Raw genomic sequence first — 18522 nt, forward strand, 5'->3', positions numbered from 1 at the left:
TTTTTTATTGTTAATATAAAAATGTTTATATTGAATTATTGACAATGTATTCAAATTAGACATTATTCTTATATTGTATCTATTTTAATTTTGCATTAGTTTGTTCTAAAATTTGTTAATTAAATATATAATAACATTAATTTTTATGATGAACTTTTAACTAAAATTCTCTCATAAATAATAGCCCGTTAATTACAAAAAATATGCTAATAACATGTCACTATGTCAGACAGTTTTTTGTCATTATGCATAAAACACCCGAATGTTCACGCACATGAAGAAAAACACTAAATAATTGAGATTTTTTTGTCGGTCGCTAATAATATTGCATATTTATAATAATATAGTTTTTCAACAATTATTTTTATATCTTATGAAATATGAAAATTTTACTTTAGACGTAAAATCGCGACTCAATTTATTATTTTACTTTTAAAGGAGACGACGCAATAAAAACAGAGTTACATTTCTTATGAAAAATGAACGTATCTCATGAAATAATCATTAAATGAAGTAAACATGGTTAATTTTATAAATGTCAAATGATTTTCTCAAGAAAGTCCGATTTAATAATAATCCTTCCTTAATTTTGTAAATATAAGATTAAAAAAACAAATCTGATGGATTGATTGATTGATGAGTCAAAGAAACATTAAAAATTGTATCTAATATCTAACTCTTTAAAGATGATTGGTTTGAACGGGACATCCTTTGACTGATTGGTTCCACCTTTGACTAAAACTACCAATTCCCAGCAAGAGAAAAACCAACCCCCACCACTTGCAGCACAAAATAGACACTGTGAAAGAATTAGAAGGAATACAATAATTTTGATGAATGAAAGTGCCAAAACTAATTGAATCACAATATACAATAATGATGAGTGATCCAAAACACTAAGAAGAAGAAGAAGAAGAAGAAGGTGACTCAAATTTGTAGTACTTATCCACAGCAATTGACACATCCCAAGTGCAATTGAGTCCCTTTGGGATGGTCACAAGGTCTCCAGCACCAAACTCTACAAACTCTGATGACCCTTTTGCATATGCCTTCACCTTCCCTTTCAACAAGTAGCATGTTTCTTCAGCATCAAATTTCAATTGGTACTTCCCTGGAGAACAACCCCATCTTTCATTTTTTTTTTTTTTAATAATATAAACCCCCCCATCAAAAGGAAACAACACAATATAGAAAGTTTATATATGCATGTTATGAATCTAAATAGAAATAAAAAAATAAAATAAAAATTAAAGGAAGATCAAGTTTAAAAAAACAAAAGGGCATGCATACATACTTGGGCCAACCCTTGATGTTCAATTCGGCTAGGCGTGACTCGGGGGGGTTGTTTTCAATGGTGATTCTAAGGTTAGGATTGGAATCTGAAGCCATGGAAGGAGGGGTTGGAGAAGAGAATATGTGTATTATATGATGAACAGAGTTGACCAGTGTGAGAAAAACTATGTATGCTTCGTGAATGTGGGATTTTGGAGAGAAAAGAAATGAAGGAATCTTTAGGATAAGAAAGAGGTTGAATTGAATAATGAGGATGTTGTGTTGGGTACCCATATTTAACAACCAACCTATCACATCATGCCCGCTATGCATGACAATTGTTTTTCAACGAAATCATTTAATGCACCTTGCCTCGTGGAAATGTGTAATGGGAATGGAACTAGGGTAGGGAGGCTTTACCTTTCATTTTAAAAAAATAATATTCACCATGATTTACATTTTCCCAAAATTTGTCGCACAACTTTTAAAATTACATATTTACTCATCAAAATTTTACATCTTTTTATTATTTTATTAGTTAATTTTTTAATATTGTTAGTTAATTATTATCATGTTAAGTTGATCATTGATATCTCGAATTAACTGTTGATGTATTATTAACGTAATATATTATGTTATGATATTATTTATATGTCATATCATTAATTTATGTTAATAGTTAATATGTCATATAAGACAATCAATTGATATGATAATAAAATATGTAAAATTTTAAAAATTAAGTGGCAAAAAGAGTAATTTTAAAAGTGTGATAAAATTTATAAAATCGTGAAATACAAGTGATAAAATAATGTAATTAAGTATTAAAAAAAATATTTGTTGAATACAAATATTTTAAAGATTCTGGTCAATAAATAAAAAAATAAATTGGTCTTAAAAAAAATCATGTGAACAAATAGTTAGATATCATTTGAGTATCTAACATCTAGTTCAATAAAAATATTTTACTATTAGAAAGAAATTTGATCATACATTATCAAATTTTAAGATGATTTATTTACAAAATATGTTGAGTAAGAATCAATAATAAGGCAGTAACTAGTTTGTAAGATGATATAAAAATTTAGTTTTTAAATATATTTTTTGTTAGATGACAAGTTTTATTTTTATGTTTTGATTTTGGCATTATTCAAATTTAGGAAGACAAAAAAATTAGTATAACTTTTTAATGAGAGAATTTATACAAGACTCAATATGAGTAGTAACGAGATCATGTTTAAAGAATAAAGATCAATGTAACATAAACAATAAAATTTGGTTTAAATATAAAGAACGGATTTATTTAATTAGATGAATGCGAGAGCCTTATTAATAACTAGACATTTTTTTAAATCTTGATGTTTGTATTAACTATAATAAGTCTTTAAAGTTATATATATAAAATAACCTAACTCATCTAGACTTTCTTTTATAAAAACAAAAGTGGTAGGAAACTAATAAGTCCATGAATACATTGAGCGAGTAACATTAAGAAAAAAAATCAATTGTAATCCTTTATATCTTACCTCATCTTAAGGGGTTGAAGAAAAAATGAATATGGGGTGTGAGTCTTTTCATTGTTAAAGAGAGGATTCAGAGAAAAAAGTAAGAAAGAGAAATGAAGAGAGTTATTAGAGAGATAATGGAGGAAGAAAAGGAGGACTAAATTTGAAAGGTATTTAAGATTATTTTTAAAAGAGAGGGGTGTATTTATTAATTAAAGAAAGTATAAATATTATTTGTCATACCAATACCTTCATCAATGTCAAAACTTGGCCCATTAAGATCAGCTGATTTGCCTCAACTTGTTCAAAATTCTCTTACTGAGACAAAAGAAAAGCCTATTGTCTTATGCTCCGTTTGGTAGGGAAATAAATAACAAAGAAAAGAAAAATAAGTGAATAAAAATATGTGCAAATGGAATGACATTAGTATTTAGTAGTAATTAATTAAGAGAAATGAGACAAAAATAAAATAAAATTTTAATATATTTTATATAATTAAAATTGATTGTGCATTTTTAAACCACCAATATCTATTTAAAATATTTAAAAATATAAACAATTGTGGCAATTTTTGAACTGGCAATATATGTTCAAAAAATAATAAAAAATGATTGTGATAATTTCCAAATAGTTAGAAACAAAAAAAAAACGATAATGAATTTTCAATTTTTTGTCAATTCAAAAAAAAAAAATAACAGCAAAATGAGTCAAAAATGTGTTTTTTCTCGCCTACTTTATGCATACATGCAAGAGAATTAAAAAAAGTGTGAGATTTACACTTTTTTTACTTTTCTCTTTCCTCATTTTTCCTATATTAAACAACACCTATTTATTTGATATACATTTTCTTTTCTTATTTCTTTCTTAGGTAGCTGGTGTAAAATTTTTAAAAAATATATAACCAAGTGAACTATTAGCTCCTCGTTATAATAAGTTTACCTTTTAGGTTCCTACAACATCATACCTTAATAAAGCTCTAATGACATTATGACTTTGGTTTCATCATCACTATTTAATCAAACATACTAACAAAAAAGTAACTCATTTTAATAATGGTAATTGAGAAAGAATTGATAGAATTTGTCACAAGAAAAATAGATTAAAAGAAAACATCACCTCGATTTCATTATGTTTAACATGAATCTTATAAAATTAGACAATTCAAAGAGTTCATAAGAGGATATACAAATTCAATAGAAAATTATTATTATGAGAGTCTAAATGGTTGATAAATACTATTTTAAAGGTGTAAATTCTTAAAATTTTTAGTCTAAGATTAGAATTAAGGCTAAATAAGCTTAATCACTCAATATTTTAAAATTTGATTTTCAATCCTAGTTAAATTATTTTGTCAACTTGTAATTCTCTATTAATTTTTTGTTACATAAATTAGTTATCTGAATTAAGTCTCATTTATTAAATAATGATGTTTGTTAAAAAGTGATGATCGACTAAATTATTATTATCCATGTAATTATCAACTAGATGTTAAATCATATGATATGTGTAATTTTTTTATTTGTTATAATAATTGCTACAGTAATCATGTAAGCATATGATTTGGTAGCCGTGTGAGTGTAACGACTCGCCTAGCCGTCGCACAACAACAACATCACACAGAAAAGAGTATGCATATAAATAGCAAATATATATACATAGGTCTAGCCTGAGGCTCAACAAGTCCTATACAAAAACATCAACCTAGCTACACTAGGTAGCCAAAAACAACAAAAAATATCAGCTCCATCTGCCAGCTGTAGTCCTACTACTATACTCCAACCTATCACTGCTCTGCTTTGCTCCCATACACAGTATGATCATTGCAGTCCAACCCACATGGAAACAGGCAAGGGTAAGCTAGTGAAAGAATCAGCATATAAATGAATATAAACAACTTTAACTTAACAGCACATCATCAATTTCATCAAGGTTAACATACAACACATAACAACATATATCTATATCTTAGCTTCACAACACACTGCACACATACAGCTCATATCATTCAGCAAAATCAACATCTAACAGCTTATGCGTTGTCACACATTTCAACTAGGAGATCTCCTCTAGTCTTAGTGATCAACAACTCAGTCTTACGGCCTACACAGCTCAGCCTTACAGCCTACACAACTCATATTCAACAACACAACTCAACTTTTTTTAAACAGCATATTCAACACTCAGCACAGCTTCGCTTAACAACATTAACAGCTTAGACAGCATACAACACAGCTCAGCATAACAACATTCATCAGCATAAGCATCATACAGCACAACTCAACTTCACATCATTAACAGCATAAACAACATACAGCACAGCTCAGCTTCACATCATTAACAGCATAAACAACATACAGCACAACTCAGCTTCACATCATTAACAGCATAATGTAATATCTTTTCAACACATAGTACAACATACAACTTTCATCTAACAACTTAGCAACTTTCTACATAACCAAATCACTCCTTGTGAAATGACAACCTTCACATAAGACAGCTTATCGGGAGTTATACTACTCCTATCATGCTCATCCTTATCTCCTATGAAAGATAAGAAGATTTAATACAACTCTCATGAAGACACCAAGTCCTAATTCCTTCATCTACCTTGTTAAAAATTCTAAAAACCGCAACAACTATAACCAATGCTGACAGCTTGACCCCTCTTCACTAAAACAGTCATATTTGGAGTTCTAAAACTCCTTTTTGGGTGATTCCAGCGCCATTGGAAAGCTAACATTCAAGGCTACAACTTTCATGAAGACTATAAAGTCAAATTCTGAAAGCAAACGCACGCCCGATGCATTAAAATCATGCCTGGCGCAAATCTCAACCAGAGACCTATTGAGGTCTCCATGCCCAACACAATTATCCTGCGCCCGGCGCAACCCCAGACAGAGACTCCCAATGAGTCTCCATGCCCGGCGTGCTCCAATCACGTCCGGCGCCATATCAGTAATAAAAACACAAGACTCACATCTGATAGTGCGCCCAGCGTGGTTCTCCCCACGCCCGGCGTGATTCACCCAGGGATTCCCCATTTCAAATCACGCCCGGCGCGACTAGCTTTGCGCTCGGCGTGAAAAGACAATGGTGGCTTCTGATGAACGCACGCCCGATGCCAAGAACTGTGCTCGACGCAATTTCAAACAGTAACTCTCATAACTTCAAAAAATTCAACCAAAACCTGCAAATCAGCCAGCTCAAACACATGCAATCCATAAAATGAACTACATTTACATCATACAGCTCAAAAACCATCTCTTTTTCAACATGGAACCATCAATCGCATCAAAATCCCCATTTTTCTCAATTTTTCGAAACCCTGAAAATGCACAACTCATCAAATCCGACCATCAATCTCCAGAAATCAAACAACATTTGAGTTTCTAAACTCATTACCAAACAATCTGCACGAAATCTAGCTTCCCTTACCTCGGAGAAGAAGAATCCAAGCTCCGGGGAAGCGAAAAGGAAGAAGGAGAGAAATGGAGAAAGGAGGAGTCAACTCGGAGCACTCAACCTTTACTCAGCACCTTGAGAGACCAAGGGAAAGAAGAGAGTGAGAAGAAATGATATTGAAGAGAGGAAGTGAAAATGAAGAATGTTGAGAGGAAGGGGGAGAAGGAGGGAGCGGGTCTCACAAATTAAATAAAAATTAATTTTTAAATGTAAGAAAGAAGTATATATATATATATATATATGGTTTTGAAAACTAATTTTTAGAACATGTTAAAGTTTATTTTCTAAAACACATTTCATATATTTTGGAAACTGAGTTGTTAAATATTTATTTATTATTAAAAATACTTTTGTTCAAAGAGAAATTTGTAAAAAAAAATGGTAAAAAAAGGTGCAAAGGGTGTTGAAATGCGTAAACTGAATTGCTCTTCCTCTTTTTTTGGCAGTCCAATCTAAGAAAGTCTTTTGTTTTCCTGTCACTTTCATTCGTTAGACTTCCATCTCTTGCACGGAGGATTTTCTTTTAACTATTCTTTTCAATTGCAATATCTCAAAGACTTTCATGGTTAACGAAAATATTATAACTAATGGCATATGTTTTAATTGAAAAAGTGGAAAAAGGAAAAAGAAAAAGTGTTTTTTTAAAACATTCATTATTATTTTCAATTCAATTATAATAATAAAAAACAATTTTGTTAACCATTTTCGATGAGTAATTTTCCTCCTGACTACCTTTAATAGGGTTTCTCTTTTTGACCATATTTTATTCTCCATCTATAAAATCCATGATAGTCATTCATTGCCGTTGTTGGGTATAAGAAAATGAAGATATGGTAAAATGTCAAAAAGTCTAAAACTTTTAAGTTGACACTGCGTAAGCGTAACTTATGTTTGAGGTTAAATGATTCACTCGATCTTTAAAAGGTGCAAAAAGATCCCACCGTCCAACCGACGTCCAGTGGCATTGAGCACAGGAAAAAAGAAATCAAACTTAGCCTTTATTTGACTCATAAAGAAAATAAACCATCCTTCCCTATTTTAGGCATCAACTTGTGACTGGAAAGAAAGAGATTCCTTTTTTGTGGGCTTCACATTATTCCAATCTTCCCTTCTGAAGGATTGAATTGAAAGGAAACAAAATTTTATCGAATAACGAGAATAATACATATTTTTCTTTTTCTGTTTTGTAACATCATATCGAGAGTGTATAACTATTTTATTTCTTCCTTTTCTTTCTTTATTTTTTTCTATTAATATATTTTTCTTTTCTTTCCCTCTAAGGAATCAAACAAGTTTCTGAATTCTGAATCCTGTGAATTTTATTTTTTGTACTTCCTAATGTGGTTAAATGATCCAAACTTAAGTTCTAAGCGTTCATGCATTGAACTATCACAAACAAATGCCTAGTTATCGACAGCAAAGTAAGATAATTTACCGGAAACTTTTAATTCCTAACGAATTAAGAAAACAAACTAGCAAGAAATAAAATTTCGCAATATATTTCTGATCCTCCTAGAACTCTGTCAGAAAAATTAATTGAAACTAAATTAATTATTCGGTATGTGATACCCACTTGAAAGTTTAGTCTTACGTTCGATTTGATCCCTACTTTGCTGGCAGCATAAACCAGTCTCAGGAAGAAAAAAAACACATATATGGTGAGTTTTTACTATAAAATTTATTTTAAGATAAAAGATTTTAAACATGAATTTGCAATTGGATTCAACGTTTTAAGAATGGTCAACAACGCTGCTTTCCAAATAGTTACGAGATAATAACATTCAAAAAGTAATTGGCAGCATCAAAATGTACATAGCAGAACATAAACTTCAAGCACATGTACGCTGCCAAGAACTTTAGGCCATTGAACTCTCCTCACCATGAAGCAATCAGCTATCGTTAAAGAATGCCAATGGAAAGAGATGCAACCATCTAATCAGTCCGAACCAGTGTGAGCAAAAAGTAGGGACGCATTTGTGCCTCCGAAACCAAAAGAATTTGACATGGCTACTCTAATTGGCATTTCTTCTGAAGCAGACAATGGCTTGAAACCATCACCGAACACAGGATCTGGCTTAGTTAAATTAAGAGTTAATGGAGCAATTCCCTGTAGTAAAAAATAAACATCACAGAGACTAAGCATACAGGGACTCGTTATAGATTAAGCACCAAAAGCAACAGTAGGTGCAAATATACTTCCCCACTTCTTCTAGATGCAAGTGCACAAAAATTAGAAATAAATAAATAAAAATGCTTACATGTCGTATTGCCAAAACTGCAAATATTGCTTCAACAGCTCCAGCAGCACCTAGGAGATGACCAATAGCCCCCTGAAAAATTGCTTCAATTTATTATTGTTCTCCCCATTCAAATAACACAAAATTTAAATGGCATCTCCCATAGGTGAGAACTGAGAACTAACATCAAAGAAGCAACCAACAGTTAGATTATACAGCCAATCAGATAAGTATTTCTTTGTCATACAGCTTGCTAACCTTTGTGGAGGAGAAGGCTAAAGCAGATGAGCTTGCACGGTCAGAGAATATAGTTTTGATAGCATTAGCTTCTATTGCATCGCCTATATAAAGGATTCTGATGAGGAAAATTATGACAAGCACAAATACACAGATGAAGTATTTGAAAATAATTATAGTGAAGCTTAAATGCTGGAAACAGTAAGTGCCCACTTCACTTGCCTAAAGGTGTAGATGTAGCATGTGCATTTATGTAATCCACTTCAGAAGGATGAAGACCTGACTGCATATCATGAAAAAACATTAGTTTAAAAATGATCATCTAGACTATGGCTAAGCCTAATGCACAGAGCAAACAATAATAATATGGCAAGAGTTTAACTTGTAATCATCAACACTTAATTTCTGCTAAGTAGGTCTAAAATGCTCTCAAATAATAAATGCTAAAATGCACGGAAGTATCTACTCTTTAACAGGATAATTTAATTTCACTTTCGAGCGTAGCTAATGCTGATTCTAAGGTTCAACCACTTGTTTGGACACTTATCACTGACATAGAACCTTCCATTCCCTGAACCTGATTGATCTCACAGTAAGAAATGACAATGAATAGGGTTTGGGTAGAGGTACTATAATACCTTTTCCCAAACCTGCATTTTAAAAAATTACTTTATTACCCATACTCAAATCCATATATGTGTGGGTAGTCATGGCAATCTAACCTACGTCCCGTGGATACCCGCCCGAACCTGTCCCGATTTGGATGGGGAAACTCGTATTTATCGAGTTCGGGTTTTCCCCGATTGATAAAATCGGTGTTAGGCAACTGGCATTAAAAGAGAGAATAAAAGGATAGAAGAGAGAAATAAACAATACCAAGAGTATTTGTTTTTGGTGTGTCTTAAACCTTACAAGGTGCCTCTATATATATAGCATAAGGAAGAGGCAAGCATTACAAACTAAGTGATGTGGGACTTAATAAGTAAGTTAAACTAAACAATGTGGGACTACTTCAATTTTAGAACTTAGACTACACACTTAACAATTCTCCCACTTGGAGTCTGAGTTCTAGTTAGCTTCCTTGTAAGCATCGAGTTCATATGCTCCTTCGCCTAGTGCAGCTTTCTTTATCTTCAATTATCCCTGAAGACCAGCTGAGGTAATGCAGAGCCTCAGTTTGTCAGTTGTAACAGTCTTAGTTAGCATATCTGCTGGATTTTCTGATCCTGAAATCTTCAGCAGAGATAATTCTTCATCATTTATCAATTCTCTAATGAAATGATATCTTAATTGAATGTGCTTGCATCTAGAATGGAAGACAGGATTCTTCGCAAGACATATAGCACTCTGACTGTCACTGAACAATGGAGCGTTCTTTTGTTCTTTCCCTAATTCAGTGAGAAAGTTCTTTAGCCAGATCATCTCCTTGGCTGCTTCTGAGATAGCTATGTACTCAGCTTCGGTAGTTGAGAGAGCAACTCTATTCTGAAGCTTAGACTTCCAACTCACTGCAGTTCTCCCCAAGGTGAAAATGTAACCAGTGGTGCTTTTTCTAGTGTCCAAATCTCCTCCCAAATCTGCATCAGAGAACCCTTGTAAAGTGAAATTACCTCTTTTGAAGAGCAAATTTATTCCTGAAGTACCCTTCAGATATCTTAATATCCACTTTACACCTTCCCAATGCTTCTTCCCGGGATTCGATAGGAATCGACTGACAACTCCAACAGCATGTGCTATGTCAGGTCTGGTGCACACCATGGCATACATTAAGCTCCCAACTGCTGTGCATATGGTACTCTTGACATGTGGTCCTTTTCTTCAACTGTCTCTGGAGATTGCTTCTTTGAGAGCTTCATGTGAGTTCCTGATTTTGGCATCTCCAACATTAAATCTGTCAAGAAGCTTTTCTATGTATTTCTCTTGAGACAACTTCAAGACTCCTTCTAGTCTGTTTCTAGAAATCCTCATGCCAAGAATTTGTTTAGCTGGACCAAGATCCTTCATCTCGAAGTGGTCTGTCAATTGCTGCTTTAGCCTGTTAATTTCTGTCATATTTGGCCCTGCAATTAGCATGTCATCAACATATAGAGCAAGGATAATATAACTGTTAACATATTTCTTAACATAACAGCAATGATCCATGTCACATCTGCTAAATCCTGAGTTTTGCATAAACTCATTAAATTTTTTGTACCACTGCCTTGGTGCTTGTTTCAAGCCATACAAGCTTTTATGAAGCTTGCATACAAGATTTTCCTTGCCTGAAACTTTAAAACCTTCTAGCTGAGTCATATAAATATCTTCATCTAAATCTCCATGCAAGAATGCAGTTTTAACATCTAACTGCTCCAAATGAAGATTCTCTGCAGCAACAATGCTCAGTATGACTCTGATGGTAGTCATTTTTACAACTGGAGAGAAAATTTCTGTTTAGTCAATTCCTGGTTTCTGCTGAAATCCTTTGACCACAAGTCTCGCCTTGTATCTTTTTCTGCCATCAGATTCTTCCTTCAGCCTGTAAACCCACTTGTTTTGTAGAGCCATCTTTCCTTCTGGCAATTCAGTTAACGACCAAGTACCATTCTTTTGAAGAGATGTCATCTCATCCTTCATTGCTAACTCCCACTTGACAGAATCATTCCCCTGTATAGCCTCATCGAAGTATTCTGGCTCACCAGCATCAGTCAACAATAAATAGTGCAATGAAGGAGAATACCTTTCTGGTGCAACTGAAACTCTGCAGGATCTTCTCAAAGGAGGAGATGCTGGTTCTGATTCAACCTCTATATCTGTACTCTGGCTTCTGTTGGTTATGTCGCTTTCTGAAATTTCTTCAAGTTCTACTTTCTCAGAAGGCTCTGGCAACTTGTCTGTATCAATAGATTCTGCAGAAAATCTATCCTTATAAAATAGATTCTCATTAAAAGTGACATTCCTGCTTCTGATGATTTTCTTGTTTTGGTCATCCCAAAATCTGTAGCCATACATGTCAGAACCATAACCAATAAAATAACACTTTTTGGCCTTGGGATCCAATTTGTCTCTACTATCAGAGTCTATCAAAACATATGACACGCTGCCAAATACTCTTAAATGTGAAAGATTTACCTCCTTCCCAGACCATACCTCTTCAGGCAATTGATAACCCAAAGGAACTGATGGTCCTCTATTTATGAGATATGCTGCTGTGTTGATTGCATCTGCCCAAAACACCTTAGGCAAGCCGATTGGATCCGCATGCACCTAGCCCTCTCGTTCAATGTTCTATTCATTCTTTCTGCAACACCGTTTTGTTCTGGTGTTCCTGGTATTGTCTTGATCATTCTGATCCCATGTTCTGAACAGAAGTTCTTGAATTCGTGGCTATTATACTCTCCACCATTGTCAGATTTCAGACTTTTCAACTTTAAACCTGTCTGATTTTCAACTTCTGTTTTCCATCTTTTAAACACAGAAAACACGTCAGATTTATTTTTGAGAAAATAAACCCATACCTTTCTCGTAGCATCATCGATAAAGGTGACATAATAGCATGAGCCTCCAAGAGATTTCACTGGAGCTGGCCCTCAAACATCTGTATGCACCAATTCAAGCCTTTCTGTTTTCAGTGTCTTTCCTTGCCTTGAGAAACTAATTTTTCTCTGTTTTCCCAAGATACAGTGTTCACAAGTGCCGACATCTACGTGCTTTAGTTTTGATAACTTACCCTTTGTCGCCATTAGCTTCATTCCTTTCTCACTCATGTGCCCAAGTCTTTGGTGCCACAAGAATGAATTATTGGCAGCCTCAGTAACTGCTATCATGTTCTCATCTGCAACCATGTAAAGTGACCCTCGCTTCTTTCCACGAGCGACAATGAGATTGCCTTTCTTGACTTTCCATGCTCCATCTCCAAAAGTGGTTTCGTGCCCTTCATCATCCAGCTGCCCTACAGATATTAAATTTCTTTTTAAGGCAGGGATATGTCTGACATTTTTCAGTGTCCAATGGCTCCCACTTGAGGTCCTGATGGCAATATCTCCTTTTCCAACAATATTCAGAGGTTTGCCATCTGCAAGGTAAACCTTTCCAAACCTTCCAGAAACATAGTTAGTCAACAATTCATTAGAAGGAGTGGTGTGGAATGACGCACCTGAGTCCATAATCCATGACTCAATAGGACTATCTAGGCTGCAGATTAATGCATCGTCTATCTCGTCAGTTGCTGCATTTGCTGATTCATCATCGTCACGTTTCTTGTGATTCTTGTTTTTCTTCGGAGCTTTGCATTGATTGGTAAAGTGACCTCTCTTGTCACAATTCCAACAAACAATGTCATTCCGGAATTTTGGTTGACCTTTAGCTCTTGACTTTGATCTTCCTCGGCTGTTGTAACCTTTTTGAGTGGTTCTTCCTCTACTTTCAGTATTTAATGCTGAACTGGAAGTAGAACTGGAAGGTTCCTCGGAATCTCTCCTGCGAACATCTTCGCTCAAGATCAGGTCGCGAATGTCGTTGAGCTTCAACTTGTTATCCCTTGCAGAACTGCTGACTGCAGTAACAGTTGCAGCCCAACTTTCCGGTAATGATGACAATAGTATCAATGCCTTCACCTCATCTTCAAATTTGATTTGTACTGACTCTAACATAGCAAGAATAGTGTTAAAATCATTAATATGATTAATCACAAGGTTACCTTCTCCCATCTTAAGGTTGAACAACCGACGCATTATGTGTACTTTGTTGGCTGCAGATGGTTTCTCATACATGTCTGATAGTGTCTTCATCAGACTTGCAGTTGTCTTTTCATTGACGATGTTGAACGCGACATTCTTGGCCAATGTCAGCCTGATCACGCCAAGAGCCTGTCGATCTAGCAAGTTCCACTCTTCCTGTTTCATATCGTCTGGCTTTTCCCCTATTAAGGGTTGATATAACTTCTTTTGATACAGATAATCCTCTATCTGCATCTTCCAGAAGCCGAAGTCTTTACCATCAAACTTCTCTATCTTCACCTTCCCTTCTTCTAATGCCATTGCTCTGCTGCTGAGAAAAGCTCTTGCTCTCTAAACTGAGACTCTCTCCTCTTAAACTGAGGAATTCTGAGAAAAGCTCTCACTCTCTAAACTGAAGATTATTCTTTTCTGTTGTGGAAGATCAGATAAAACTGCAACCACAGAGCATACTAAGAATACTCTCCTCTCACTCTCTAAACTGAAGATTATTCTTTTCTGTTGTGGAAGATCAGATAAAACTGCAACCACAGAGCATACTAAGAATACTCTCCCGAACCTAGAGCTCTGATACCAGTTGTTAGGCAACTGGCATTAAAAGAGAGAATAAAAGGATAGAAGAGAGAAATAAACAATACTAAGAGTATTTGTTTTTGGTGTGTCTTAAACCTTACAAGGTGCCTCTATATATATAGCATAAGGAAGAGGCAAGCATTACAAACTAAGTGATGTGGGACTTAATAAGTAAGTTAAACTAAACAATGTGGGACTACTTCAATTTTAGAACTTAGACTACACACTTAACAATCGGGGGCGGGGGCGGGGGCGGGGATGTTAATACCCACCCCGCCCCCATACCCGCCTCCGCTTAATAATATAATTAAAAAATTATTTTTATATATATATAAACCAAAATTATAAATATTTATATGTAAAATTTATATTATTTTACTTTTCTTTTATATTTTTTAAAATTGTTCATATTTATTTAAAATAAAAAAGAAAAAAAATAGGAGCGAGGGCGGGGGCGGGGCGGGGAAACCCGAACCCCGCCGGGGGCAGGGATGGGGACCCAGATTTTATCCCCGGCGAGTATTGGGGGCGGGGAACGTAAAACCCACCCCCGCCCCGCCCCGTTTCCATGCCTATGTGTGGGTAGGAACTTCAATACCCATACTCTTACTTGCTAGATACATATACACATAGAACCATTACCTGTAGTTAACTTGAATATGGATTCCCAATGTGTTTGTTTCACAAACTAATAACTAATAAGACATGAATGCTATTACAATACTAATATTAATGATGAAAAACCAATAAAAGAAAAAAGCATCTATCAAAATTAAAATATGTAACTAAGTGAAGAAATAATCAAATATAATCTAACTCCTAATTATAAAGCATTATAAATAAAACACTTTAACTTAATTAAAAAAAATATTTAAGAAACTTTCAAATTCTAGTTATAAAATATAATAAATATATTGCGTGGGCATGGATAAGGTTGGGTAGTACACCATCAGGACATGTATACATGAAAAGTTGGCAGCTCAGCCAGCTGAAAACTTCTAATGATGCATAACAAATACAAATCATAGCAGAAAGATAAACCACACCTGTCTTAGAGCACGAGTCATGGCCAAAATGGCACCTCTCCCATCACTAGGTGGTTGAGTAATGTGATATGCATCACCTAGTCAAAATCCACATGATAGAAGTGAACCATATAAGAAACTAAGTAATATGATATTCTCATATCACTAAGGCTAGAAGAAAATCCTACATATACTGCAACAAACTACCTGACATTCCATAGCCACGAACCTCTGCATAGACTTTGGCTCCTCGATTTTTTGCATGCTCGAATTCCTAAAAAGGTAGGAGAAACAAATAAATAAGAAAGATCAAATATTATTAATAAAGTTGGTCAAGAGGAATTGGAGGGATAGATGATAACTACACAATAAAATTCTTAACCAACCTCCAAGACCAAGACTCCAGAACCTTCACCTATCCTGAGTAAAAGCATAACTTTGATATAAGAAGCAAGACAAAACAAATCATGCAAACCAATAATTTGTAGTCAGACAACACATGATTATACTCAGAAACAAAACTACAGTGTTGTTATACTTACACAAACCCATCTCGACCACTGTCAAACGGTCGTGATGCTTCCTGTGGGCTTGAATTATACTTTGTTGACAAGGCCCGAGACCTGCATTTCTCCGCTATCAGATTTAAAATATCAGAGGTAAAAGGACAAATAATTACTGAAGTGATCAACAATAACAGAGGATGCAATGCACCGGTCATAATTTACCTGCAGAATCCTGCAATTGATAATGCATCAATGCTGGACTCTGTGCCTCCAGCCACCATAACATCTGCATCCCCAAATTGAATCATTCTCACTGCATCACCAATAGAATGTGAGCCAGTGGCGCATGCAGTGACTGCGGCATGATTTGGTCCCTATATTAGGAATAGAACATAAGTTCTCCACAGACCCGGTATTATTAATGGTTACAAAGGTCATAGCATAGTTGACAAATGTTATAAACTAACAATTGTTCTACCAGGAGATATATCATGGTTGTTTGAGTAATCAGTCTCTTAAACCTGATTGACATATAATTCATTATAGCCAAATTACATGAAGGGCAGTTCTTTGTTTCAGAAGGCCGTTATTTCTCATATGATTATGATGTTAGAAATTATTATAAGAGAAGAAACATGGAAGCAAGAAGATATATTTCCTACATCTGTTCTATGGGGTCAATTCATTCTGCTATAAACAAATAATTTTCATCTTGTAATCCACACATACACACATTCAAAAGTTAGTAAATGAAAATGCAGTTGCCTGTCCAGCACTCCAGCAGCTGAAGGAGGCTATGACCTCATTCATATTTGTAGTATAGAATATCAGTCAGTTGAAAGTAGTCTATTCACCTGGAACCCATATTTCATGCTCACATGACCTGACGCCATGTTGATCAATATTCGTGGGATAAAAAATGGACTAAGGCGACGAAGACGCTGCATTCAAGGGATAAGAAGTAAGTATCAAATACAGTATATTCTATCTAAATTACCAAATCATTTTGCACTCATAACTAAAAGCACTTAGAGAAAAACTTAAACAGGGAAGGATCATCAAATTAAGTTCTTCCATACCGGTGAGTTTCAACAAACTGACCTTCTCACATATCAGTTGTGCAGAATCTAAGATGTCACTAACACTTCCAGTTCCCCCACCAATAGACACTCCCTGATAGTTTTTGAGGTTAAAATACAAGTGACAAGGGAATTGTCAAAAATGATTTGTCATTACCCCGTATTCAGAAAAAAACATACCGTTCTTTCCTTATCATCCTGCTCAGTAGGAAACCAATTAGAATCCTTGAGTGCTTCGTCAGCAGCACATAGTGCATATGCTATAAACCTTGCTATTGATCGATGATCCTAAGACAAATGTCACAGTACTACAATGATGTCAATAACCATAATAGAAGCTCAGATCCAGCATGTGCAAGTAAAAGCAAAGCAATCTCAAACGAAACAACATTGAAAACCAGAAGAAACTACACAACACTAGGCCAAATTTATCCTTTTGGCACAGCAGGTTAGCAGGTTACTTTTCATACTCATACATGACATCCTTCATGAGCTCTTGACAACTTACAATTCCATTTCACTTACTTAACATAACACAACCCCTATTGCTGTATTGCAAAAACACGAACATCCAAATGGTAAACGGAAAATTCCCACACCTAACTACAGAGAATAAAAAGTAATCACAATAATAATAATAATAATAACCTTAGAATTAAGCCAGATTTGGTCGGTGAATTCACCAGGGTTGGTTCCAGTAGGAACAAGAGCAGCGACTTTTGATGTCAAGTGATGAAACGTGGTGGATTGGGTTTCTTCGTGAAAAGCATTCATCTTGAGGTCTTCCAAACGCAGTTCCCTGACCCCACATTCCCCGTCAATGAGGCGCTTCCACGTGGCGTGGACTCCGCAACCGAGAGGGGTGACCATGCCTAACCCTAAAATGAAATGAATAGATATAAGAGAGGGTAGAGAAAGAGAGATAGTAGGGTTTAGCAGTTACCACTTACCAGTGACAACTACTCTTCGGGAAGAAACAACCGGAGGAGGTGCAAGAGTTGATGATGAAATGGTTCGACAAAAGGAAATTATGAGTTTTGTAGCATTTCCACGCATTCTCATTGTTGCCATGTTCAACCTAAACGTCAAACCATGCGTATTAAGGGTTCGGTAGATAATCGGTTTAGTTCAGCCGACTTGATACTTGATACAGCTTCAGTTCTATTCTTCTATCCTACGCTGCGCCTATTCATATTCCTTCTTCCGCTCAAATTACAAAACTCGGAACAAAATAAAATAGAGTTAAGCAATCGTATCACACCGTTAAAAGATATTATTAGTTATCAGTATAAAAAAAAAATTATACTATATATATGATTAATTTAATAAAAAATATATAATTAATATTTTTATATTAGTAATTCATTAATAATACCGATATAACTTATACTAAGTACTGTTCAATAACTTTATATTAAATGTAAATTTTGTAAATTTTCAACCGTTGGATTGAAATTTATAGAGGAGGGTTATAATAATAAAATTGACGTAATATATTTATTTCAAAATTACTAAAATATGAATACTATTACATTTAAGTTATTGTTCAATTTTAACAAAATTTAATATATACATATAAAGTCATATGAACTTTTAATCTAACGGTTAGATTTATAAATTTTATATTTAATATAAATTTATTAAGAGATGTGATATTTAGTAAAAGTTATAGCGGTGTTATTATAACCCTCCTCATATATATTAAAATGCTAAAATAATTTAAAAAGATGATAATTGTTAGAACACGCTCAATAAGAAATCCTGAGTGTTTGGATGAGAAATTTTACAAATTTAAGGAAATTTAAATTTTTTGTATTTGAATTACTTTGATTTCAATTTCTATCATTTTTAAAATATTTTGTTTAGATAAGTCAATTCAAATTTCTCAAATTTTAAATTATTAGGTTAGAT

The 18522-nt window shown here is 34.3% G+C and overlaps 2 protein-coding genes across 2 annotated transcripts; both read right to left on the reverse strand.

Annotated features, from left to right (window-relative positions):
• Positions 1-603: 603 nt before the first annotated feature.
• Positions 604-1549, reverse strand: LOC109809424 (uncharacterized). The gene is made up of 2 exons (XM_020372732.2): positions 1295-1549; positions 604-1128 (listed from the first exon to the last, which is right to left on the reverse strand). The coding sequence occupies exons 1-2, from the start codon at positions 1387-1389 to the stop codon at positions 897-899; spliced, it is 327 nt and encodes a 108-aa protein (XP_020228321.1). The 5' UTR covers positions 1390-1549; the 3' UTR covers positions 604-896.
• Positions 1550-7898: 6349 nt separating this feature from the next.
• On the reverse strand, positions 7899-17840 carry LOC109808574 (Beta-ketoacyl synthase). Its single transcript, XM_020371623.3, has 14 exons — positions 17562-17840; positions 17260-17489; positions 16792-16899; positions 16634-16705; positions 16387-16473; positions 15755-15906; positions 15569-15649; positions 15413-15446; positions 15234-15300; positions 15048-15124; positions 8939-8999; positions 8738-8820; positions 8501-8572; positions 7899-8349 (listed from the first exon to the last, which is right to left on the reverse strand). The coding sequence occupies exons 1-14, from the start codon at positions 17680-17682 to the stop codon at positions 8179-8181; spliced, it is 1416 nt and encodes a 471-aa protein (XP_020227212.1). The 5' UTR covers positions 17683-17840; the 3' UTR covers positions 7899-8178.
• Positions 17841-18522: the final 682 nt, after the last annotated feature.

Source organism: Cajanus cajan, chromosome 7 (assembly GCF_000230855.2).
Source record: "Cajanus cajan strain Asha chromosome 7, NIPB_CcT2T_4, whole genome shotgun sequence".
In the NCBI taxonomy this organism is placed as follows: domain Eukaryota; kingdom Viridiplantae; phylum Streptophyta; class Magnoliopsida; order Fabales; family Fabaceae; genus Cajanus; species Cajanus cajan.